Source organism: Opisthorchis viverrini, assembly GCF_000715545.1.
Source record: "Opisthorchis viverrini unplaced genomic scaffold opera_v5_82, whole genome shotgun sequence".
Classification (NCBI taxonomy): Eukaryota; Metazoa; Platyhelminthes; class Trematoda; order Opisthorchiida; family Opisthorchiidae; genus Opisthorchis; species Opisthorchis viverrini.
Window position 1 is genome coordinate 1,431,530 of NW_008751738.1, and position 21,371 is coordinate 1,452,900.

Below are 21,371 nucleotides of genomic sequence, written 5' to 3' on the forward strand. Positions count from 1 at the left end.
GCCCGATGCCCCGAAACCCGTGGACGGGTCCATGAACTTTGGTGGGCTTCGTCGGATGATACGATGTCACGTGCCGACCGTTTTTGCTCCAGTCCTTACCGCCATTTTCAACCGATCAACGCGAGTGGGCATTCCTCATGCGGGATTGAGGGAGACTTAACAAGCCGTTCTACAAAAGAGATCGGACAGTTCAGGGACTTTGGTCGTCGGGTAGGTCACAATGTTGTAGCAAACGCTCTGCAAGCACTGGGACAACATTAATTCCCTTATAAAAGATTCTGCGTTACAGACTTCCCTATGGGGTTTGAAATGTGGGTCAGGTCAGCATAGGAAAGCCCTAAAATGAACACTATTTTATTAGACTTGAGCAGTTCAGGAAGGGAATTATTGTGTGCCCATAATACTAGACACGCCACTACATGGTCAAAAGGAATGCTTGAAGCGAAAGATTCAAAGGATCGTTAATGAGATGCACTTGATTCGGAAACCTTAAAAACCTAACCTAGCTTAAACTGCGCATTTTCCGCCGATAGTTGGAAGACTTGGTGTTTCCTCCTGATGGACAAAGATGAGAAGTCTCTTCAGAATAAATACAGAATACGTTGAATAGAATAGAGAGTTGGACCGCGGGGGTCAAAATTCCACTAAACCCTGTTTAGTTTCAGCACCTATTTATGGACAGAACACTAACGGGTGTTCTAAACTCCTTGGGCGGTTGGCTGACCAAGAGAATCCGAGGTTTACGACCTAAGCATCTTTACGTATAACGAACTTAACGGGAAGACACACCGCGAAGGCTGTGTTTAAAGATTACAGAGTGTCACAGGCTCTCATATAGTCAATTTTCGAGAATCCTTACGACGTTCATCCGAACAGTTCAGTTCATTTTTTTACCTGCAAGCCGTGTGTGCTGGTGTACCGCGGTTCTAGATACTACACTAAGGTTCACCCAGAACAGGAGGAACTATGCAGTGATGGCCACACGTGGGAGGTGATGTCTCAATCAACTAATTGACCTTGGTTGGTTTTGTTTTCCCTGCGGAAAGAGAGCGGTGCAGTGGAGGTGGTAGCTGTGATGCAGGATCACCATTGGCTGAGCGACCGTCATACCTGTCAGGGTAGCTAAACATTGATTAGTCTTGTCTCGAAATCCCAGTGCTGCGGGATGGCAGTTACAAGCGCGGCTGAGTTGACCCACAGTTGCTTGCTTGCTGGGTTCCCAATTCATGGACTGACAGCCCTCGGTCATCTCTATCCGATGCATGACTACGCGAAGAGGATTTTGTGAAGCAATCTTCTGGCCTATGAGGTGCGTGTCCTAACCAGCGCAACCCATGGGATTTGAGCAACGAATATATCCAAAGCGAGTTACCCCTCCTGAAACCATCCAACCCACCCCAGTAGTACCAAACTGGTGTTCCCACCAGATCCGCGCAATGCTTCAGAGATACTGATGGTCAAACACGTAGCTCTCTTCAATACCCATGGGCCATGTTTCTGCTCCACTAAAAATCATCCAGCTGCAGCACCACTTCGGTGCCTAACTGGCATTCTAGGGTGCCCACGTGTAGACATGGAAGTCGAGAGGGAGAGGTCGGGTTCGAACCACGGACTTTCCGGTCAGTAAATTCGCGCTCTAACTACTGGACCCCTGAGTAGAACCATGAGTGTCAGGTTGTGGCACTGTGTACTGTAGCCTTGACGGTCGAGCTGATTTCATACTGACGTCACAAAAGTCGGGGGTTAGCAACTTCTGCCTTGGCCCACCCGATTCGAGAGGTTATATAGCCTCCAGCTAGTCGACGGGAACTCATGCAAATGTCCAGGTAAACAAATTCATCTACCACATCGATTGGCTTGTCTGCAAGTTTTGGTTCGATTCCACCCAGTCTTGTGGCAGCAATTTACATTGTAGCTTTGAAACGCATATCAAATCGTGCAGCAAAATCATTTAGGTTATTTGAAATGGTTTACATTTCTGAGGGATGTGAACCAAAGAAAGCGAATCGTCCACATACCCACTGTTTGGACGAACACTCCTGGAGCTTACCAGGCCCCAAGGTTCCAGATACAGGCACAGGAACTTCAATCCGTAGATCAATAACAAAGGTGAAGAAGAGTCGTGAGATGGGGCAGCCTTGTCTTACCTTACTGGACATGATGAAAGTCTGCCGTATACTCACACGCACCCACGAGTTTGCGCACTATGCCCTCGTGGCGGGTGTAAATCTGGATGACACACCTTTAGTCCCTAGACACCTCCAAAGCCTCTGAAGGTCGATAGAATCAAAAGCAGTCCTCAGATCATGAAAAACGGCCAACATGAGACAGTTAAAAGGCTCGCGCCGTTCCATAAATTTCCCCAAGGTAAATATTTGCTGGACAGGGGCGACATGGCTCAGTGGTTAGAGCGCGAGAAGTCCGTGGCTCGAACCCGATCTCTTCTCAACTTCCCCCATCTAGGCTTGGGCAACTTGACAATATTCTAGCCGTCGTGCTTCCTTCTGGTGGCATGACAGCTAGACACAGAAAGGGTGGGACGTCTCAACGATCATATCATTTTTTGGATACACACAGCCAGGGTGAAATTCACCTTGATTATCAGGATGTCTCCGCCGATAAACTATCGATCTTAGCAAAATAATGTCGCAGAGCACTTGAGATGCAATGGCTACAAGGCTGCTGCCACGATGGTGTTTGCACGACCTTTTGCGCGATCTAGATGGTCCTCGAGGCGCTTCACTCCACTGGTATTCTGTTTTCGTCCCAATTGTCCGCAAGAGGGTCGCACCGCTTTCCAGAGGTTCGGGACTCAGAACATCCGAATCAGAAGCTTTGTCCCGTTCGAAAATGTTCAGCCCATCACTCAAAAGGAAAGCCTTGTGATGAATTGTTTCGCTGTTGTTTCGTGGTTGATAGAATCGTCTGAAACGGTGCACTATCTTTGTCTCCAGCGAAAGCCTTCCCCATCCTCTGGGCCTTCGAAACCCCCCAGAATTCTCTATCGTTCTTCAGGCTCCCGATTTCCCGGTGTGCGCTATCATAGACGCTTGTTGCTGATATGGCCTTCCTAGCAGCAATAAGGTGTGCTAATCTCGAAGATATTCACTGCTCATTTGGATGGCTTGGATACAGTTCTGGAAGCCGAAAGCACGGTTTATCTAACTAGCCTCCATTCAGCCTTCAAGCGGTCTTCGTCAGCAGCATTTCTGTGTGTCTCCAGTAGCTTTCTAGCCGGAGCAGCTCGATACTCCTGAGCTACTGAAACTTGTCAGGGTTGTCGAACGGAGTTGTTCCTCGGTACACATAATGCTGACGGAAATCTAAGTGATAACCGGACCCGCACAATGGTGTGATCGGAGTCAATTTGTGCACCTCAGGAGGAGCGGCAATCTTTACTTGAGATCCCAAATCTGTAACTGATAATCACATTATCGAGCTTACTCCATGACTGTATTGCGGTTACTCGCTTCCATGTAACTCAGTGTGAGTACTTATGTGCTGAGTTCATAGTGGCTAGAAACAGACGATGTACAGCACACAACTGAATAAGTCGTCCCCATTATCCGTATGCTAAGCATTGACTCCAAACCAGTTCCTTAACGATCTTCCTTCCTTCTTTTCGTCCAACTTAGACTTTCCCGTTACCCGTCAGAATTACTGTATCTTTTTTCTTGCTGACCGAAGCGGTCGCAACATTTCTTGATAAAGCTGGCGCTTCTCGAATTCGAGACTGCAGTCTGTGGGAGTGCAGGCTGGCAGAATAGACGAACACTGTTTACCTCATATTAATTGAACCAGACAACCGTATAGCGCATATACTACTCTCAACTGGGGTCCGGTCCAGAAAAGCGTTTTCAGTCTGGGAAATTAGTTCAACTTCTACACTGTAGATACCACAAGCCAGCGGATCAGTATAACCGGATATCCGAAGAGTGAAATGTGCAACATCCGAGCTCGTCCTAAGCGGCTTGAGGTGCACGACAGAAGTGAGGTCTTATATGTGTGCTTCAGAGACAGCACGCATCAGTCGAGAGATAGAACGAGCATGGGCATGAACGCGCGTGCTAAAAACGATGTGGAACAGATACCTTGGATTCAACGAGAATTTTAGTTTGGCCTATTTTCCTGGACAGAAGCCTACATACGCAGCAACTGCAGCTAAATGCATCAGGACTTTAGTAAGGGACGTGTGGGCAGGAGCCAGTGAACAATGAGCTGCTACGTTGAAAATACTTCCCATTTGTCCTGGCCGATGTAGGGAGTTTGGTTGAGGTACTCCACCTTGAGCCTTCGACTCAAAAGCCGGACCCACAAACCAGTGGGAGAAGGTGGTGTTTTGTTCGCGGACCCTGCCTCTAGCTTATGATTTAAAAGTCTGGAGCGCGAGACGGCTGCTGGGGTTTTATTGCGGGGGCCCCACCGTAGCTACTAACCTATTAGTCCGATTCGTTTAGCTGCAGGAGGCTGGTCTAGCCCGAGTATGTACAGAGTAGAGCATAACTCTCAGACTCCTAATACGGCTGAGCACAGCAGGCACCTTTTGAGCAGCACCAGACGCTTTGGTTTCAAAAACATTCCTGTCGTGTTGAATAATGCACAGGCAGTTACGGTCCACCGTTGGACGATCGGAGTGTGTTGTTTAGGGTCATGCTCATTTCTTCCCGTCCTTCCTCTAGGAAAGCAGGGCAGCTGCTTCCATAAATATGGGCATGAGAGTCGTCTTCATACCTCTATCGCAGATGATGGTACGGTTTTACATCTGGAACTCATACTACGATTTCTTGGAGCATGGGTACTCACTGTACTTCGGGCTGTTCTCCGTTGGCCTTCGTGGTATGTTTGAACGGAGAGAGTTTGGATCATTGCGCGAACTTAATGATCGGAGGTCTGTGTTTCGAACCCAACCTGGGCATCTGCATTGCTTCTTTCTAGGCTTGGGCAACCTGGTACTATCTCAACCCTCGTCCTTCCTTCGGGTGTCATTGCAGCTTAGCACCGAATAGGTGTTATACCTGAACGATTATTGTTCTCATTTTCACCATTAATAATTATTTTTAGGAACTGATTTTTAGTCAGTGTAAGCTGTTAAGTCGTTGTTTCGCAGACATTATTTTAGTTTCTGAAGTTCTACTACGCCTTTGTGTCATTATACCTTGTCTGGTCACAGAGCCGGATGTCACCTGCGTTTATCAAAAGGTGGTGATCAGGTCGTTGAAGCTGATTTCAGAACAAGAATCCGTTCCAACAAACAGGACAGTCGCAACGCGTTTATCCAGAAGAGGTATCCGAAGCGAATCCTCCAACTGTGTAGGTATGAGTTGCTCTGATAATACCGTTACACATGACCTAATCACGCGCATCCGAGCACCAAGTAGGGATTACATTAACCATATCTTTACATTACGTCAAGTGCCTGATCATCGTCACATACAGTCGATCAATTGTGGCGGTCCCTCTTGACTCCAAATTGGCCTTCGATCCCATACGTAAATCGGCCAACGAGCAATGTGAAGGCTCTTCGAGCTATCTTGACCCACACTTAGGGTTGCGTTTGGCTCTAAAGTGATCCTTCAAAAGCTTCCTCCACAACTAATTGGGTTCACCAATGTTATTTCATTTCCCTGGGTTTGTTCTATTTAGTCATTTCTACCTACATCATGTATACCCTTCAAGATACCACATGATGAGGTCTCGAAATCACGGTGCTCTCTGATATTATTCCACACGGTTTGATCTGTCATTGGGAGAGGCAGATTGGCGATAGTCAGGCTGGATTTCCCCTGACTGGGACTGCATTCATAATATCTTCATCTTGTGACAAGTGTTGGGACTGCGCCATTCCTTCCAACGACCAACAGTGGACATATTTCTGTATTTCAAATGTATTTTTGATCCTGCTGGTCGTCCGAAACTGTGCTACTCTCTGGAGATGAAGGGTATCCCTTCTACATTCTTGTCTCAAAAAGGCGATACACACATTCTCCTGTGAACGTGTACACATCTATGACGAATTCTCTCCTGGGTTCATCACATCCAGTCATGTCAGGTATGGATATCCTCTGTCACCCTTTGTCTTCAACTTCGTAATGGATATGCTTCTTGAATATCCTCTTTCTACCTCGGAAACCTCGGGGATTTAAATACTCCCGGGGCGTTCGCTCACGAACACTGGACAGCGGACGGACTACTCATCAATGCACAGTTTGGACCATCGCCTTCAATGTGTGACTCTGATTTCCTTATTCTCCTTATTCTCGGTGAATGAAGCTGGCACCAATGCTTTAAAACTGACAGACTGACTGGACACGCCCATACGTTTGAAGTTCCGAGCACTGCATGTGCGCGGAAAAAATACTACTTCGAAAAATGTCTCGAGAATCAGACGGTCACGAATGAATATTTTTTTGGCTCATATCAAAAGTTGAAACTATGGTGGACTTTAATAGGATCATGTACAAATCCCAGTAATTAGCAAGTATTCCTTGTGGTTTTAACTCGAGAATCGACGGTCACGAATGAATATTTTTTTGGCTCATATCAAAAGTTGAAACTATGGTGGACTTTAATAGAATCATGTACAAATCCCAGTAATTAGCAAGTATTCCTTGTGGTTTTAATGGGATGTTTGAGGACGCAGTACAGGTCATTCAGTTCTGAACCTTGATTTGGCACCGTAAGAAGTAACTTTCGATTGTTCACGTTTTCATCTTATCACTATCTAACTTTACTTCTTATAGATCCGAATGGCTTAAATCTCGAAATTCATCATACCTGATGAAGCCTATTGGTCGGGCTGCAAGCGTTGCCCAGGAGGCTCTCAGTCTCCTTGAGGCCTACTTGGATATTGATGACGATGGTTCACATGCAAGTGCTCTGCGTCCCAAGTCGGCGACCCAGGCCAGAAAGTCTTGTGCCACTGTCCAACCTGAACCAGCTAACATTGATCATAAACTTAAGAAATTCAGTCTCCGAGAACCCTGGCCACAAGTAAATGCACATTATTCCGTCGATTATTTTTTGAGCAGTCTGGTACTCCTTCAAAGTCTCACTGTGGCTTATGTGGGCAAACTGTGCCAGACGGCTTAAAGCCACCTGATTCTACCAAGCAGAACACAACATGTAATTTTCACATTTCGGAATCACCTGCGAGCGAATCGACTTTTGAGCCTACTTCCTTCAAGCCAGATGATAAGGGGAACAGTGTACCAAGATATCCGATACAGTTGATATCGAGTGAGTCTATTCTTGTTAACCCTTTACGAATGTATTTTAGACCCATTTATTTGAAAGCTTTTCTTTGAGACTCTATAGTATTATTTCAGAAATATAGAAGTATCCTGCACACTTTTGACACAACGTAGCCGGGCGCTGCTACAGAAGAACGTTTGATCTCCAACCTGGACAAATGTTTCCTTTTGGGATGGGTACTGAAAATGAAAAATTATTATTAGTCTTCAGACCTACGATGTGTGCTCTTCCATGGAGAAACATAGCTTGTAAGCGCAATCGAATATGATCCAGGTTAGCGATGAGCTGAAGACAACAGAATCACACATTTCACATTATTCCGAAGTCCCAGTTGCCTTTGAAACAGCTGTACAACCACCATTAAAGCAGAAGCTAGCACAAAGGCGCGCAGTATTCGCCCGGTACTAAACAGAAACGTTCAACAAATCGGGAGGAAGAAGGCTCCTACCCTATCGCTGTCATTTTCCCTTCCGCTTTATCGATTCTGCATGCCAGATAAAAACGGTGTCTTGTGACCCCCAGTGGCATGAAACTCTGCTCATTAAATTGGTAAACCTGCGCCAGTATCGACCCACTCCAGATGGTCGCTTTTGACTAGATGGCAGCAAATAACAGACAAGCAACGCTGGAGGATTTCGTCCCTACCCTTAAACGGAACTTGGGAATTCCTCAGGATCAGCAGCTCGGTGAATCTCGCGGGACGAAAGATGTTCGCTTACTTCCGAAGCGGTTGCAGTTCCCAAGTTTACTGCCATAGCAGTGTCGGTTTTCAAAGAGACTGCGGGCATTGAATATGCTGTTGTTGTTTGTGTGAGTTATTTGCCGCTATCTGGGTGAAAGTGACCACACAAACCAACCGCGCTGAGTCGAAGTGGCGGCCGTTTACAGAATGGGTGGTCGCGATGTGTGACAACCACTGCATCGTCTAGTTTAGGTCGTTTCACGAAAAAGCATGAATTCGAAACCAGAGAGTAGCAAGCAGGATTCCGGCCTGCATAGGCTGTGTGAACCACGTTCTCACACTCCGTCAAGTGTTAGGCAACGGTACGCGTATAATGACCCTACAATATTGACGTTCATTGTCTTCAAGGGTGCTTTCGATTCCGCTAACCGCTTCATTCTTTCCCACAGGCTCGCGCAACAGGGTACGCAAAATCATGTTTGACATCAGAAAGGTATGTCACTGGGTTTCGAAGGACGCGTATAACAAACCACAGTCCAGGTTGTATTGTTATGCGGCTGCGAGCCTTGGTCTATTCGAGCGGAGCGTGTCAGAATTCTTCAAGTCTTTGACCACGGATGTTTCACAGCTATGTCTGGAATGGGTTCGAACTAGCGAGTTCAGCATGAGGTGATCAGGAGACGGGTTTCGGGTAAGACAACGGCGCTTCATTTAGAGAATGCATCCACCACTGCGAGCTCAGGTGGCTGGACTAGCGCCTACCGAAAAGAGTGTTGTTTTCCATGCCTAATTCGGAGCGGACGAAATCTGGTGGTGGCCAGAATCCGACATGGCACAAAGAGATGATGGATGTCACGAAAAGTTGGGGTGCGTTTGGTGCCGTTCACCTTCCAGGATGGGTTCCACGTGACTCTGTCTGCTCTTGTTTGGAGACATTGCACTATATGGTGGCTAACCTATGTCAGTGGCGTTCATGATATCGGTCTCTACTCAGATTATTCAACTGAGTGTTCGAGGCACCTCGTTTGTTTGTAGTGGGCTAACCATAGCCCCCCATACCTATCTCATTTTTTCTTTCCATGATAAGGTTTTCCTCGGATAAATTGACATGTTGTACAGCAATGCCACTATCAATGATGATACTAACTGAGAACATCACAAACGAGATATTCAGCTGGATTCCAGATGATTATCCCACCAAGACCAAATTGATGTGCAAATGAGTGTATAAGTCGAATTTCGTGCAATTTGGGTTCAAGTGCGGCATAGGTTGAAGAAAAACTGGGGGCCAGCGCCCACCTGATGATCCCCCTGAGGAGCGAAACCGGTCGCAGTTGTGGAAGAGTTTCCAGTAACCTTATGAGTGGCGCGTTGCATCTACTGATGCACATAGTTTTTTGAATTTTGCGTGCCTTGCATTTCACTAGAGTTCCCTAGAATGTTCTCAAGCCCGATGCTCTCCCGCAAAGCTAAACCGGCAGTCACCATCAGCCAAGAGGCCGGAAAACAGTGGTACAATGTCTGGCTCAGCGATGAAGAAATTAAGGAAGAATGGTGAATCGAAGACAGTGGTATTGATGGTGGCACAATAACCACTGGTACTGTTATCAATATCGGGTTTACGGACAATTATTTTACTGTACTCGATAAAATAATTGACTTACAATAATGATGTTTCCGTAAAACTTTGTGGTGTGTCGTCGGTCGTTTTCAAACCCATTCTTGCTTTTTTTTATCATTGATTTGTATCCAACAAACTGAACGCAACGTGAATGGTGTTTTCTCACCCTACGCCATCTAGTCCAGTCATTCATCTAACTGGTGCACGGCTTCACTGTGTAAAGGGTTCCATTTCCCCGTAGTTTGTATGCGTGAACCCGAGTTGCGCCTGCATTTCGGCAGGTGTTAAATCTCTCACATGAACGTTTAGCTGACAGTTGATGGGTATCAGGAGAAATAGACTGTCCCCTAAACACGGTTCAATGAACCTCCAACTTCGAAACAGCGCACCCTCGAGTGGCCATCTTGATCACATGACCAAGTCTACCGTAGATTTTATGGCCTACCTATTTTAAACTCGGGCCTATGGTGTATGGTTGGGTTATTGATTGGGTTTCCCTTCAATCTTATGATCACGTAATGACTGCGTCTGACCGATCTACACTACTTTATCTTCGAATTAAATGAATAGGCTGAACAAATAAAAAACGGGATAAAGTCCACACCACGGTGTGTGGGTTGCGAGCTTTGTGGGGCGTGATTACTTTGGGCCTACGTGACATTTTCAGGGGTCTTTGTATTTATCTACCTCATTGAGGATTTACCTATTGACGTTGTTCCATTCTTACTATTTCTGAAGCTCACTCAGCACTTTGGTGTTTTCCGACTTAAAACTTTCACTCGTAATAGTCTGAGAATTCCTAGTCGCAGTGAGATCACGTTAGTGAGAACTGGTGCGTCTTCCTTACTTTTTTCCGTGGTGTTTCAGTAGACATACTATCTAAGGTCTTCATGTTAAGTCACGTTTCCTCAACCCTCGTTTGTTTCCTCTCTGTTATTTGGGTAGCTTCCTCTGAAGTTAGTGGACCGCCTTCGCCTCAAGAAGTACCAATCAGTCCATCTCATTTCGTGCCCTTGTGCTGCCCGTCCGTTGTGGGAGATGATGAGGCTTCAGACGGTGACAAATTTGATGTTGTAGAACGGCAACACAGCGCATTCTCTATTTCTAGCAGTGTCGAGCCACAAAGTTCTCTCACGTCTGACGTCACTTCTCGCACACCTTCGCGCGTAAGATCTAGTGGATTACTTGCATCCTTCCTGCCGACTGATGCCCATGTTTCGGTGTTGCGTAGTCGTAGTATGGGCAGTGAGGCAGCCCGTGGTAAGAGCTGTGTTCCACCAAACGGCATGTTGGAAACTTCTGTACCTACAAGTACTGCTTTCGGAAGATGCGTAAGTGTCCCATCCGCTCCGAATCAAATGTTGCGTCAACCAGGATCGAAGCCAAAACGCTGGGGCCGCTTTAGCATTTTTCGTCACAAGAAGCACCAAAAGGGGATCGAAAAGGTTAAGTCCTTTGGATCTCTTCCGTTTGGAGCAAAAATAACCTCTCAAGAAGCTCTGCGCGAGGGAGATGAACCATCCACGACACGACTTCGGACCCCTAGGCCATCACGAGGACAAGCCGCGTTATCTGCTTTGAGTCATTTGCTACCACGGCGGTTTCGTTACGATCACGACGAGCAGTCCACACCCTATTTATCTGGAGGTATCGGTCTTCTCTTTGGCGAGCACACGCTCGGCCAATTTAGAAGGAAAAATCGGTTTTGGAAACGTGGAGAGCGCCCTGAACGAGAAACATCTGATGTTGCTGCTTCATCTGTAAGTTTTCCATCTCACCTTTTTTCAGTGAGCATTTTGACTGTAGATTTAATTTTAATGGTGTGCACTTCAGATAGTTCGGCTGATTTTGTTTCGGTTTCTGTGAAGAGCTTTAGCCGCCAAATGTCCATGGTTCTGTCAGAATCTTTTTTGGCTTTCACAAGATTCCCCGTTCCATAGAATCAGAAACAATCTCAGTTTTGTATGGTCGTATACTGAGATTTCGGCAAAATTTCCGCAAGGAAGCGTGGACTGGCTGATCAAAAGGCGTGTGGTCCGAATCCGTTATCTTGACTACTGCTTTCTAGGCTTGGATAACCTGGGATAGTCTCCGCCCTCTTGCTTCTTTCTTGTTATTCCAACCAGACACTGAAAGTTGGATAGTCTCCGCCCTCTTGCTTTTTTCTTGTTATTCTTCCTTCTTGTTATTCCAACCAGACACTGAAAGTGTGTTACAGCTGAACCATTTTCATACTACTAAATCCTTAGGCTCTCAGAAAATTTCTGAAGTTTTAGTCGTACTTCTTCAGTTTTTTGGATTCATATGGTTGGGTGCAGTCGAAATCCCTTCCAACTAAGGTTTTCGTTCTTCATTAATGTTGAATTAGTTATTAACTTTTGCTATTTTGTTGTTTGTTATAGACCAGAATATAAGACATACACCAAGGGATTTGGATAATGATAGATATTCCGTCCTAGGTGTGGTATCATTTTTGCGGTGTCAACTCCCATACAAGGACGTTCATTGGATTAACACCCATTAATTTTCTCTGTTTCCTCAAATACTGTGGGCGCAGGTAGTGCCCCCTCGAGGAGTATCCAGCGTCTCCTTGGAGAAAACTAACGAGCAAGTCACTCAGCCGCAGTTTGTGGCAGATGCATTTTCTAAAGCAAACTTTCAACCAGGTCAGCGTTCGCCGTCAGATATCTATTCGATTGCAGCTTGGCGCAGCAACCCTAGGCTCCTGGCAACGCATGAAATGGCACACATATATAAAGAGTTAATACAAACGGCGGAGGGAGATCGCTTGAACGCTTCGGCCGCAGAGGCTTGGGGTAACGTTCACGTAAGTTTACTTTTCATTAGTCTGTGTCTATTCTGATCGAGTTGCCCAATGCAGTGAAACCAGTCTCCGGTGACCATCGGTGACAATGAGCTGCTAACAAGCTTGATCCTGCGATCCTGTGGGCTATACTAGGTGGGATACTGTTAGTTACGGTTGGACAATGCTAGGAAGGCCAAAAGGTAACAAGCAAACAAAGGGTGATGAGCCTCGTGCTATGAGTATTCACCTTATTAGGCTAGCTGGGCGTAAAATCGTGCTGTCCTCAGCGATGAGAGTATGTAAGCAGGTGATCAGTTTTTCATTAATAATGGAAGCAACGATGCTACTTTTTTCGATGCAGCACTGGTTAGAAAAGGCCTGTCGTGCGCCCCGATCACTCGAAAATTACCTGTGGTCGCCGGCGAGCTATTTAATGCGGCCGAAAAGCATCCTAATCCTTCCAGTAGCTCCGTACAGCTCCAGACGCAAATGCTGCGTTCAGCAGCATCAGGAACCAGAATTCCACACAACCTTCCTGCACCCTCGGGTCAGACTAACCCCTTATTGCCGAATGGGTCGGACTTCCAATCTACTGACTGCTGGCTAAAAAAACGTGAAACCCGCCGACTTGTCGGTTTGAGTCAAGAGCTTATGCTTGGAGAACATAAGCGGGACTCATTCTTTGGCTGGGCATAATTTCGTATATCCTTGTCCATTGATACCCATCCTCAAACATTTCCCGCTCAACCAACAAACCTGAAGGGTTCCTTCCACATGGGAGTTCCCAACGTCCTTACCTTACTTTAAATAGGTCAACGGGACTCTCTGGTACAGACCTTAAATCGATGCATATTGTATATTCGAAGTGCGCATGCAAGACTCGTGCATAAGTGACCCACGCGTTTGAAATCTCACCCCGGGCCACCGATGGTTGTAAATTGGTATATGTCTTACCGAAACGGCACTCAGCTCAGGGGGGGGGGGGATGCTTCGCGTGTCTGAATCCCTGTAAATAATAGTTTTTGTGCCGTCCAGCTGTCTAGTACAATAATGGTCAATTCCAACGGTTTTCCTGTCGGAATCTGTCAGGCCAGGTTTGTCAGACGAAGAATACTGATAGTCTTATCCATGTCCTAGGAAAACACACCTTGGTGGTCTATTCTGAGTCGAAGCTCATTTCACAGGCAAAGGAGGGCGATAGGCTGACCTTCATCTGTTTCTATCCAGCACCGGTTTCACACACGAGCTCTTGCACCGTGTAATCCGGTGGCCATCATGCCCACATCGACCATGTATCCAACTAAACTGGGTTGAGATACACGCGGAGTATTAAAATTCGGAATTTTCGTTCATTCGGTGGCATGCAGATCACTTCGGATAGTGCCACGATGCGTACACTTTTAACGGTACGATACAGGCGTTCACAAGGTGAAAAAATGCATGCCTATTTATTACTTCAGAACAACAAGCGGTGCAGCACTGTTGACCCGAGCTAGCTCCAAAACTCTGCAGAGGCAAACTGAACCATTCTACCTAGGACAACCGGCTTAGCGCATGGGAACACGTGAAAATGGTTAAGGTGACAGCGTTTGAAACTGTTTGTTTCGGTTCTTTGACAAGACCAAACGAACAGTGACTCCGATTGAATTCAGGAGATCTATAGCGGCCTCGCCCGCGATCGATTTCACCCTTTTTGGACTCATCAGGTGGGCGAAGTCCCCGAGTTCCCTTCAATCTTATGTCCTACGGGAGCCAAAATTAGACACAATTCACGAAGCCCCCATAGTTGCTCAATAATTTGGTTTAATGTGCAGACTCAACAGCCTAACTGAATCGCTCGTCTATGAGGGACTTTTGATTCATTCACTTAGTCAGCCAGTCGGTCAGTCAGTCAGTCAGTCAGTCAATCAATCAATCAGTCAGTCAGTCTACTAAGCTTAAGGAAAACAAGGGAATGAGAGTCATCTGGGGGAAATGGCTCAGTGATTGCAGCCGGAAATCTCTGACCGGATGGTCCGTGGCTCGAACCCTACCTCTACACCTCACATGTTTGCACTACGGCTGACAGTGAGATTCAGCTCCCGCTTTCTGCCTACACGTGTAGGCCTCTTGTTTCAAGCAGTGATGGTGAGTGGTGCAACAATAACGGAAGGGCTGTTAGTGATTCGCACATGAGGCATCCCTAGAATCGTTCCTTGTTCCCGCTGCCATGACCGTGAGTTTAGGTGCTCTTCGATAGGTATCCGTTGGCGTTCATCACACCGTTCTTGGCTTACTTGGACCAATTTCTTTCCTGCAGTTTCCGTTTACAATCATTTTCCTTTTGGTCAACCTAAGCTAAAATATAGATTTGTTTTTCGTTTTCGAAAAAGTTTGGTGACAATCAATCGATTTATTGCTGGGCCACTTTTCGCTTTTGACACAAAAGCTTCGTCAGGCCGTGACTAGGTTCCGAGGTTGATCGAGATTTAAGGCGGAAGGAGAACCAATCAGCTAAGTCAAGCTAAATCTCTGTTGGGTGTCGGCCGAGGGATTTTAGTGTGTTAGAGTGGTTGAACAAGTGTTGGGTCGGTGGGGAAACCTACATGTGTTTGGGTCCTGCCTAGGGTCTAGTTCTTCTGGTTCGGTTCATTTGATGGTTCCTCTTGAACTTCGTTTGAACCTTCTGTTAGTCTGTGTGGGTGAGCTAGTGCTAAGAGAGTTGTGTAGGAGGGATGCTGTGACCTTTGGTCGGTTGGGGTTTCCACCCCTACCCCCCGGTTTTTTCTAATGATCCTAAGTGGATTGACAACCACACCGTCACGTGTCAACTCGGCTTATCTAAGACCGCTTTCCATACGCTCGCTAGCTCCACACCCTCGATTCTATTCACGCTGTGATGCTTAGTGATTTCCACCGCCTCGGCTATCAGCCGTTGTGGTGTGAATCGCAGTCCCCGTCTTAAGACTTCCACATTCTCCAGATCTATTCTATGTCCCGTGTCTAAGGCATGTACCGCCATCGCTGAGTCTTTGACCAGCGTTTGGTATTCTTCTGCATTCCTTAGTGGCTTGTTAATCCTTCTTTCATGCTCACCAATTCTGGTGTGCAATTCCCTGGCAGTTTGTCCTATATAAACCTTAGCACAATCGTTGCAGTTAATTTTGTACACACAATCCCTAGTCCTTTCAGCCGGCAGGGGATCTTTCAATTGCACCAAAACTGAGCGTAGCGTTTTCCCCTTCTGAAAAGCTACTCCAATGTTGGCTAAGTTCAACAATCTTCGAATAACCTCCGATGTTCCTGCTTTATATGGAATGACTGCTGTGCCAATCCATTCTTTACTGGGTCTAGATACTGGAACCAATATCTTCCTTAGTTGTCGCCTAATCAAACTCACTGGGTATCCTATTTCTTGAAGTTTGTTGGCAATCTCGATTTGAGCTGCCGTCCGGTCGATCTCTTCTGTGCACAGCGCTCTAACTCGACGAAACATCGATGAGACAATGCTGGCGTACACGGACTTTGGGTGTGCTGATGAATAGCTTAAGACGGTCCCCGTGTCTGTTGGTTTCTGGTAGACAGTCGTTTTCAATTTCCCACCAACCTTATGTGTTATACAGCCCAGAAAGGGTAATGTGCCCGATGTGGACTCTATCTCCACGCTAAACTTAATGTGTGGGTTTAAACTATTGAGATAGTCGTGGAAGCTGTTTACGTTGTCTCGTTTGATCACAACAAACGTGTCGTCAACATAACGCCAAAAACTTTGGGTGGACAATGATATCCGGCCAAAGCTATTTGTTCGAAGTCCTCCATGTAAATATTGGCTAAAACTGGGGATATTGGAGATCCCATTGCAAGGCCTTGTTCTTGTGAGTAAACAGTTGTGTCAAAAACAAACTTATCAAGATTCAAACACACTCTTATGCCCTCAACTATTTCATCCACCGAGAGCTGTGTCCGTTCCCCGAGTGTCGTGTCTGCCAGTAACAACCTCTTAGTTACCTCCAGAGCATCTGCCCTAGGGATGTTTGTGTACATTGATATTACGTCAAAACTCACGAGGACTTCGTCCATCTCCAAAGGAAGCCCTGCGACCTTGTTGGCAAAGTCATACGAATTCCTAATGAAGGTGCTTGATTTCCCCGTGAGCGGTTTTAGTATACTAGCTAAGAATCTGGCCAGTTCATGCGGCGGCGAGCCTATACCATCCACTATTGGCCTTATCGGTACATCTGCCTTGTGGATTTTTGGCAGTCCGTAGAGTCGCGGTTGAATCGCACTTTTTGGATACAACCGATACCACTTACATTGCCCCAAATGGTTTATTACGCATCTTAAATATCTCCCAACTTCAACCTTACTCTTATTCATTATTGAAGTAATACTGCTACCGGTTATTTGTCGGTAGGGTCCATCGGCGAGGTGTTGCTTGACCTTTTGAAGATAGTCGCTCTTATTCATCACTACTGTGGCTTTACCCTTATCGGCCTTGGTAATGACAATACTATCTACCTGTCTCAGTGTGTTCAGCGCTGTCCGCTCTGATGGTGCAATATTTGGAATTCCCGGCTATTGGGATTTCAGGACTGTGACCAGTTGTATCCGTAGCTTCTCAGCTTCCGCTGAAGGAAGCTTTTGAAACACTGACTCTACACTAGGAATTATCTCCCCCGCTGTTATTACTTTTTTGCTCACAGCGAAGTTTAACCCCTTTTCCAACAGACAGCGTTCGTGTTCACTCAGTGGTTTATCTAACAAGTTAACTACACTACAGTAATTGGTGGATGGTTTCTTTGTTTCTATGACTTTTTTGGGGCCCTGAGTCATGGAAAGCAGTTGTTCGAACTTAGGGATCTGCCTATCCTTGCATTGCCGGCCCTGTGCAAGCTTCACTTCTGTGGCTTTGGTGTTGAGCATCTGGAAGTCGGTGGTTGAGATTGCGGTCTGAAGAGTTTGGCTGAGTTGACTGGCGTGGCGGCGTACATCGGTTAAACGCTGGGTGGTTAGGTAGATCCTCTGCTTGAGGAATAACTTGGCCGCTGACAAAGCAATTTTAGCAGAAGCAGCTTACATATCCGGTGGTTTCACAATCAGGGAGTTGGGAATGATGCTGTGCTTTAAGCATCTAATGTTGAATACGCGATGGTTCTCCCATTTTGCCTCCAGTCCCGCCAATCGAACGTACTCGCTTGACATTTTTCGAACATGAAGTCCGTAGGTATGTTCAATCACGTAGAAAATACTAGATTTGTTTTTGTTTCGTTTGAGAAACCCTCATGTTGACTAATGTAGTATATATAAGCAGCGCAGATTTGCCAGTCTGTCTCTGTCCGAGTACGCATCTATGAACTTCACCGAAGCCCTCCATCTTATGTTCAACTTGTCGGCTGGCTCCTCGTCAGTCCAGCTACTTCGTAAGCATGACTAAACGGAGCCAACCATGTGCTTACTCGGCTTTTTTAATGACGTTTTTAAATTTTAGGATCTTCAACACTTTTCTGTCTCCAATGGTTTTATAGAGTTTTATTTTATGTGAAAGTGCTACCCTATTGTTGTTCATAATATGAAACTGAACAACGGACTTTTCACGCTCTTTTTCGGTATTCCTTAGATGCAAACGACTTCGACAATCCAACATCCTGATCTCACCGTTTCCTTTTATTGTTCTTCCTGGCTAATCTGTATGCTGTCCTGGATAGGAATTTGTTCTTGGATGCAAAAGTTCACCGTCGGACGTCGCAGCTTACAGAGTGAGGTGTTACGATCCAGTGTACACAACTATCAGATCAAGCACTCTAAACCGGGATATAATCGGTAGGGTAACGTTGAACTCATCAACTCTCACTTTCTAGATGGACTCCCACTTGCTTTTGTGGAGTTTGTTTACCTGTAACAATGGAGTTTTTACGAATTTTCAGTGCATCCCGCAGTATTCCCACTGTTATGCCGAACTCTGCGCCGTTAGATATCCTTGTAACTTGTTGGGGCCATTTCCCGTCTACTTAGTAATCCGAACAACAACCTATGTTGTTGTCGCACAACTGAGACTGAGCACCCCGGAGTTATACAAAGTGCAGTTTGACTGACGCACAGACGACTCTTTAAGGTGCAAGCCGACCGTCAGCTGTTCGCTGTCATTATTGATCTGATTTTGAACAATCGATTGTTTATAACGAGGGACTCATTTCATGGTCAGCCGGTCCTGTTGATGGCCATCAACCCTGGTGACTCTCGACTTCCTCGTTATAGGGAAGGTACCGCGCTCCCCGTATTCCGTAAGCAGTCATTATCGCAGGCAGTTACCTTATACCTAACTAATCGGGATGTGTGGAGCAATTTGGCTGAGGTTTACGAGCGAAAAAAGCAAACAGGTTCGGAAATTTCAGAGTTACCGGAATGTGGAGCCCCTCCGTTACCGGACGCTGGACCGGACTATGAACCCACTCATCATGGAATTATTGAAGGAATTGTGCATGTCAATCCATGGTTAATGGATATAGGCTCCTACGTGTTCGTCGAAGTCACCGCTCGGTACAGATACGCTCGATCTGAACTGGATCCTTTTGACTGTGAAATTAACGAAGTAGTATTTCAAAATCGAACTCAGCTAAACCCCCCACGAACCTATACCAAAGAAGGAGCAGCTTCACTAAGACGTCCACCGACGTCGTTATCCTCGTTTTCGACTCGAACTAGACGGCTTTATTCCAAATTGGGAGGCCCGGTTAGTGGAAAGGCAATGGTCGACGAAGTCCTCAGCTCTTCAGGAGTGTTGCTAGGAATGGGCAATAACTCGCGACAAAAGCACACTTTTGTCCCTCAAACGGCAGCCACTGCTTCCTCTGGTTATCCTGACCACCCATTTGTTACTTACAACTTCCCGTTTCGTTTCGACATCAATGGTGCTCCGGACTCCGTATATCTTAAAAACACAGCATACCCTACGCCTGATGGGGAATCACCTCCTCCGAACCGAATGCGACTTTTCTATGAAGCTGTATTTGGATTCGCACATCATGAGTCGGACACGGATCCTGATTCGCCAAGTGAACTAGAAGACTCCGACGATGACAATGTTTTCAAAATCAGACATCCCGGGGAGCCGATTCGAATGCGACGGAAGAAACCAAGTAAGGAAAAAATAAAGCGGCAGTGGGAAAACGATTTATTTCATCCGGACTGTTACCCGTGGAGGCCACGCCCGAAACGAGCCCCGCGAGATGGTGTGTCCTGGACAATCAGTGCCTATGTTGTCCGTACTGCTTCCTCCGCGCCAAAGACCGATAATATTGCCTGTCTGAAGATTCGAAAATTGTCTTATGTCCCTCGCCTCGTCGGAATAGACCATATAATTCCCCCCAAGTCCCATACTGATTATTGCTTAGCAGTTGGACCTCGAACAGGTTTCGATGCAGGAGCCATCACTCTGTTAGCGAAGCTGGATAAAGTGGTCTATGCTCCTGGTGAGCCGATTCAGTGTGATATAAAATTCCACAATAACTCTGTTCGCCTCATACACAGACTCATAATTGAAGTACATCAATGTGTGCGTGTTAAAGCTTGTGCGAATCGTGTCTGGCGTTCCCTGATTTGTCGACGTTCGCTGACCGATGACAGCTTACAGACGGGCATGCCTGTACTACCTGGCACAGATAATAGTTGCCTGCGTGTCACGTTGAATCCTTGGCCGACATCCAAGAGCATCAAGGCTCACTGGGCCTCCCAAACTGGTCCTATACGCCCAAGTGGGATCGACAGAATGGCAGAGGCCTGGGCTATTCGCCTCCCGAGGATTGCTGGACAAGAGTTTGCTCTTCAGAGCCCTGGTCGACATGAACCAGTGCCACCTGAGCATGTTCAACGAAGGGCTTTGGCTACGTCCTCATTCAGTGGTGTTCTTGAGTACCTGCTATCCGATGATCAGCTAACAATCCTGAGGCCACTAAACGATGAAGACCCACCAAGAGACATTTGGCAAGGGAATCCCCATGCTGCTTGCCGATGTGTACATCACAAACGGGATCCAAACGAACCAGGGCGCTCTGACCGTATGCCACCTGAGGAGCCTTATCAAATTCCGCTCAATAGCAAAGATGTTCATCCAGAGGATGGGGAAGTGAGTGAAGCAAGAGCCTGGCGCAACGTGCTACAACCATTCTGTCGGAAATGCCTGGGCGTCTTGTCCCTAACCCACTATCCTATTCATATATCATACGAAGTGGTGGTACAAGCTGAACTGCTTCCTCAGCATGAAGAGAACCCACTTTGTTGTGAGTCCACAATTCGCAAGGCAGGGCTGTCCTCCGGTTTGCTTATCGACCCCTACGGTGATGTCATCGGTCCTGATGGCCCTCGGATAACCCTTCCTTGTCTGCTTGCCCACAGAGCACCGTTTCCTGAAGAGCCCATTCCGCTGGCCAATTACCATATTGATCAAAGACAAGACTGTAAGGATCATGTTGTCATTCCCCCAAAAATGTACGAACCGAGTCTTGGCAAGGGGTTTTTCAAGTCGAAAAGTTACCCTATTGCGCCGTGTTACTCGACTAATTAAGCGACGCACCTCGAATCTGGAAATCCCCTGCGATATAATCTTTGTGTTCGGTACTGGCATCTAATTTGGAACGCATGTTCTTAGCCAAAATGGCTGCTAAGCCAATAAAGCCATTCTCTGGCACGACTTCTTGTTATTTTGTTAGACTTCTAATTGCGAACGTGTGCGTAACCGCTTTGGCTAAACTTCAGGCCTGCCTTAATTATCAACCCCGTGTTCCTTACTAAGCAAATGGCGCTTGTGTTTTCAGCTGCATCGTCGGGGCCATTTAGCTCAGATAGTACGGTAAAGCATTGAATACACTCTGTAGACTGGTCAATTCATCAGCTGGGTTGTGGGCTGCTTTCATCGGCCTTTTGAGTAGCCTGTCATATGAAAAAAGCCACCAAATCTATGTTTAACGCGTCTTAATTTTAGGATGGTTGAGTGGTTTAACTGAGCTTACTTAGGTACACATTGGGAATGGAAACCG

General features: G+C 46.5%; 3 protein-coding genes across 3 annotated transcripts; 2 read left to right on the top strand and 1 right to left on the bottom strand.

The window, feature by feature from the left end:
- Positions 1-6,006: 6,006 nt before the first annotated feature.
- Positions 6,007-12,381, top strand: T265_13599 (hypothetical protein; the record flags this gene model as incomplete). The annotated part of the gene is made up of 5 exons (XM_009169621.1): positions 6,007-6,086; positions 6,741-6,990; positions 7,029-7,236; positions 10,500-11,314; positions 12,112-12,381. Coding segments are annotated over 5 exons (1,623 nt in total), but the record flags the coding sequence as incomplete, so codon positions are not given.
- On the bottom strand, positions 10,555-10,842 carry T265_04779 (hypothetical protein; the record flags this gene model as incomplete). The annotated part of the gene is made up of 1 exon (XM_009169604.1): positions 10,555-10,842. The coding sequence occupies one exon, from the start codon at positions 10,840-10,842 to the stop codon at positions 10,555-10,557; it is 288 nt and encodes a 95-aa protein (XP_009167868.1).
- Positions 12,382-18,547: 6,166 nt separating the features above from the next.
- T265_13600 (hypothetical protein) lies at positions 18,548-20,899 on the top strand (the record flags this gene model as incomplete). The annotated part of the gene is made up of 1 exon (XM_009169622.1): positions 18,548-20,899. The coding sequence occupies one exon, from the start codon at positions 18,554-18,556 to the stop codon at positions 20,897-20,899; it is 2,346 nt and encodes a 781-aa protein (XP_009167886.1).
- Positions 20,900-21,371: the final 472 nt, after the last annotated feature.